We start from the raw sequence: 5,406 nt of genomic DNA, 5'->3' as shown, positions 1-5,406 counted from the left end.
ATCGATTTCTTTGTAACGAAGGGGCAATGGGAGGAAAAGCGTGTGCAAGCTTTTGGTTTGGTTTTGATCAACTTGTTGCTTTTCCCTCAAAGGCATGGAAAGGTGACGTTTGCAACAATCAATATGATTCAAGGGCTTTTTCTAGGCATTCGTGGAACAACACCAACTTTGATACCCGTTGTTATAGCGGACATCTTCTCGGCCCTTACCAATTGCCAAAGGAAAGGTGGCTTCTTCTATGCTTCAAACTTGCTGCTTCAAATGTGGATCATGGAACATTTGGCGAAGAGATCACTGAACCCTTTGGGTTCTTGCCTTCCAGTTGAGAATTGGATTGATTCACATCGAGAGAGAGTCGGCCGCTACTATCGCGTGACGTTGTCAAGCCGGTTTATTGAGGAATTCAACAGTTTGACACCAGAAAAGGTACAGTGGGTTTTAGATTGGACCAAGGTTAGGGACCCTGCTTTTAGGACCACTCAACATGGCTTCATCCCTCTGGCTGGAGTCAATGGTCTAGTCGCCTATATTCCACAAAGGGTTACGAGACAGTTTGGATACCCGCAAAGCATTCCTATGGTGCAAGGGATCGAAGATCTCCGACTAAGTACGGTGACCGAGAGTCGAAGCATGGTATTAGAGGCTTGGGGAAATTTGCAAGGTCTTGAGAATCTGCCGTTGGAATTGGTAAATAAGGTGGCACCTGCAGTTATGCCTGGGTACAATGAATGGATCAGACAAAGGGTGGAACGTGATAGGGCAAGGCAGCAATCAGCATCGGCCAGTCCCGAAGAGCAAATGGAGAAGCTAAGGAAAGAGTTGGAGGAATCTCAAGCCCAGCTTATGATGGCCAACCGAGCTCTAGAAAATACTCAAGTGCAGCTGAGGAGGGAGAAAAAGAAGAGCGAGAAGCTAGAGGATGCCATAGATGCCTTTGATAGGATTAGGGAAGGAGCTCGTAAACTCAGTTTAGGGAGCTCTAGGGAATCACAAAGTACAAGTCTTTTGAGACATAGGGATTTTGTAAACATGGTCACTAAGACCATTGAAGAAGTTGTAAAGAAAGATTGAACTTTTCCACATTTTTATGAGAAGCTTTCCATTTCAAGGTTCTAAATTCACTTACAGGTTTGGGAATGGGATTTTGCCCCGAAGGTTCGCATCATGCTAGGCCTACCCTTGGCACAAAAAGGGTCCCCCCGTAGGACATGCATCTGAGTTGTTTGAATAATTACTAACTCATGCCTTTTTCTTTTTTCCCTTTTGAATAAATTGCAGAAAATCTAATAACGATTGGCTTATCTAAAGAAGTCTTTTGCATTCTCAGGTAGAATTTTAAACATAGCTTCTCGACGAAGCCCCATTATAACGCGATCCCGAAGTAAGGCCCAAAGGAATCGTGTAGACATGAGTACCCAGCAAGAGTCATCGGAAAAGACCGTTGCAACGACCCAGCCGGAGATTGCAAGTCCCGGGGTTCAGTTGACCGAATTGCTCACTAAATTTGGGGAGATGGCATCTGAAATGGCCGCCCAAAAGAAACTGATCGATGAGCTCGTTAGTAGCGGAGTGCAACCCGAGTCTCCGCCCATCAAACAAACACAGTCCGAATCATTTGTTATTCCGCCAATTCAAACCACGTTACCATTTGTTATTCCTCCAATTCAAACCACGTTTGAGGGAACTTTTAACCCGCAATATGCTTTTACTCAAAATCCTCCTTTCTACCCTTCCTATAGTCAAGGATTTCAGCCTCAAAGTGACCCAAACATGCATCTGAACCCACCAGTTTTCTATCAAACCACCGCAGAACCCGTGATACCGGAGCACACTTTCCAAAATAAGCCTGAAATGGGTGAATCTTCTGCTCCAATCGATATGAAGTTGCTCAGACGTCTAGATCGTTTCGATGAATTTATAAGGAAGAGCCAGGGGCTGAACAAGCAGGGAGTCCTGGATTATGATGACTTGTGCCTTTTTCCGAGCGTGCAGTTGCCTGAGGGGTTCAAAACCCCTAAATTTAACAAATATGATGGGACGGGTAATCCCAAGACACATCTCTGACTATTTGCCAACAAATTGGGAAAGCCTGTGGACGATGAGAATTTGCCTTTAAGGTTGTTCCCCGAGAGTCTGGAAGGGGATGCGCTTGACTGGTATTCCAACCTGAAACTTGAAGACGTGAAAACCTGGATTGATTTGTCTAATGCATTTGTGAGACAGTACGAGTACAACTGCGAGTTGGCTCCCACCCGGACTTCTCTGGAAGGAACGAAAAGGAAGCCTTCTGAGGACCACAAGACCTATGCTAAGAGATGGAGAAAAGTAGCTGCGAAGGTCGAGCCGCCCATGACCGAGGATGAAATCATACGTACTTTCATAAAAGCTCATGATCCGCCGTACTTCGAAGAGATCTTTCGTATGACCGGATGTTCGTTTGCTGCAATTGTAAACAAACTTGAGGAGTTTGATGACTTTGTGAGAGCTGGAAAGATTGTCAATGTCTCCGCCCTCAAATCTCAGTTGGATGCTTTACAAGGGCAAGGAAGCAATGCGAAAAAGCCGCCGTTCAAAAAGAAGGAGGGGGACGCAACCTTTATTTGGAACCAAGACCCTTCACCCAGACCCCGATATCAACACAATCCAACTTACCAACCACCTTATCATTACTATCCGAATCCGTACCCTGTATATACTACCAACATTCACCATCCTCGACCTCGCCCAAGCTATCCCAACCCACCTGTAGCTCCTTTTCAAATTTCTCAACCAAATCCACCCCAAAACCGACCACGCCCACCATATAATCCAAGATTTCCACCACCAAATAGACCTGCTTACAACCATCCTCAACCTCCTGAACCTTACAACCGACCACCTAGCCGTACCTTCACCAATTTAGGCAGGCCTCTGGACCAATTGTACGACCAGTTGAAGGCCGCCGGGAAAATTGGTACGGTACCCCCTCCTACCTACCCATATGGCATGCCTGCGTGGTATAACCCACAAGCCGTTTGTGCTTATCATTCTGGGGCCCCCGGACATGCCACCTTTGATTGCAAGGCGCTTAAACATAAAATTCAAGATATGGTTGAAGCTGGGGAAATTGTAGTTAGGAGAAGGGAGGCACAAGGACCGAACGTAAATAGAAACCCTTTACCGGAACATGCCAATATCATTGGGGTTATTCTGGATGATACGGAGTATGTGGAACCAGTCAGAGAATTGGCAAGGGAAGCTGAAGTGTTTGGGGTCACAGACCAACCCTTTGTCATAGAGTTGCCATTTGAAGAGGATGAAAAGCCCTTTATTTTGGATCTCACGCCAGCTGAGAGGGAGGCTTTGGAGCCCGTAGTCATTGAATTCCCGAAGCAAGAGCCTGTTTTAAGTTTGCAACAAGTACCCTGGAATTATGATGAACCTGACGTACAGATTGGGGAGAAGTCAATTGCAAAGAAGGAAGCGTCAGTGGTTACCAGATCGGGGAAGATTGCAAGTCCATTTGAAGCTGCCATTCCGATTTGAGCAAATAACTCCGAGCCGCCCGTTAAACCAACAATCACTGAGAAAGAAGCCTTGGATTTCCTTAAGAGGCTTCAGAGAAGTGAGTACAATGTAGTTGAGAAGCTGAGCAAGTCACCTGCTCAGATATCCATGTTGGACCTGCTCTTTTCATCAGATATGCATAGGGACGCGTTGATCGAAGTATTGACTAAAGCTCAAATCCCTAGGGATATTTCTGTTGATAATTTCTCGCATGTGGTTGGAAGTGTGTTATTTACCAAACAGATTACTTTTTCTGACGATGAATTGCCGACGGAGGGCATCGGGCATAATAGGGCGTTGTACATAACAGTGAGGTGCAACGGAAAAATGCTGCCTAAGGTGTTAATCGATAATGGATCCGCACTGAATATTTGTCCTTGGAGTACCTTAGAGAAACTAGGATTGCAAGACGTCAAGCTGAGGCCTTCAGGGACTATCGTTCGAGGGTTTGATGGAGCTCAAAGGGAGCCGATAGGAGAGGCAGATTTAGTAATCGAGATGGGGCCCGCCCAGTTTCAAATAACTTGCCAAGTCATGAACTTCCCGAGCATTTATAATATCTTACTTGGAAGGCCATGGATTCACAAGTCTGGGGCCGTGCCGTCTTCGTTGCATCAATTACTCAAGTTCGTGGTAAATGACAAGCTAATCACTATCTTTGCTGAAGAGGACTGCCTGGTGATCACCGATTCTGGAGTTAAAGAGGAGGGTAGTCAAAGTGTTACCATGTCCCCTCACAGCACATCCGATATAGTCTCCGTAAGTTGGATAACCACGGAGGAACAAACTCCCTCAAAAGCCAGTGTAATGATGGCCAGAGAAATGATTCGTGGAGGATACAAATTCGACAAGGGGTTGGGGCGTGAACTGCAAGGGATCCTGAAGCCAGTGAAGATAGTAGAAAAGAGAGATACCTTCGGTTTGGGTTTCAGACCAACCGCCAAGGATTTCAAGGAGATGAAAGAGCGTAAAAGAGCAGAAAAGGAGGGCCGGCAAAGGGTTTTCGATATTCCACCACTGTGGTATACTTTTCCCCGGCCAACTGAAATAATCACATCAGAGGGTAATTCAACTGAAGAAATCGAGAATAGTTTGTCCCAGTTGTTCGTTGGGGCAATATTTGAAGACAATTTCCTGAGCGAGGCCGAATTTCCTGACATCCCTGAGGGGTCTATTTCTAATTGGACTGCCGAGTTCCTGCCTGTTCAGAAGGAGTTTCGGTAAATCTAGGGGGTTTGTCATTCATATGGATTCATGGAAAAGTACTTTTGCATCTGTAAATAGTTAATGAAAGCATCTTTACTTTTGGCTAAAATTTGCATATGTAAATATTGTTTCCGTTTGCTTTCTTTTGTTTTGCTTTCAATCAAAGGTTTTATGAAAATGCACAAGTTGTTCTTGACATGTTGTTGTTTATTCGTTTGTTTATATTCATATTGCTTGTTTCATTTGTTTGTTGTATGTTTATTTGCTTATTATCCCACATTCGTTAATTCTTTCAGATGGCCAAAAATAAAATTATTTGATCCTTTGGATATCACAATTCTGGAATTCGATAATGGCAATCTCTATATCACTCACGACTTGGAGGTTTGTGAATCCGAACTCCAAAGCGAGAGTGATAATGAGGAAGTATCCGATTCATTTGCAAAGGATCTTGAACAATATGAGGAAAAACCGAAACCGAACCTGGAAGAAACAGAAAAGATTAACATTGGAACTGAGGATGAAGTTAAGGAGGTGCAGATTAGTATTCATTTGAATAAGAGCCAGAAAAAGGAGATGCTTGAGTTCTTGACTATGTTCCAGGATGTATTTGCGTGGTCCTATGATGATATGACTGGTATTTCAACTGACGTG

At 44.5% G+C, this 5,406-nt stretch overlaps 1 protein-coding gene across 1 annotated transcript; it reads left to right on the top strand.

Moving 5' to 3' along the window:
* The first annotated feature begins 1,407 nt into the window (after positions 1 to 1,407).
* On the top strand, positions 1,408 to 3,525 carry LOC113756098. The gene is made up of 3 exons (XM_027299893.1): positions 1,408 to 1,986; positions 2,089 to 2,884; positions 3,113 to 3,525. Exons 1-3 carry the CDS (start codon positions 1,408 to 1,410, stop codon positions 3,523 to 3,525), a joined length of 1,788 nt encoding a protein of 595 aa, XP_027155694.1.
* Positions 3,526 to 5,406: the final 1,881 nt, after the last annotated feature.

Source organism: Coffea eugenioides, unplaced genomic scaffold (assembly GCF_003713205.1).
Source record: "Coffea eugenioides isolate CCC68of unplaced genomic scaffold, Ceug_1.0 ScVebR1_1973;HRSCAF=2917, whole genome shotgun sequence".
NCBI lineage: Eukaryota > Viridiplantae > Streptophyta > Magnoliopsida > Gentianales > Rubiaceae > Coffea > Coffea eugenioides.
This window is presented reverse-complemented; position numbering and strand designations above follow the sequence as displayed.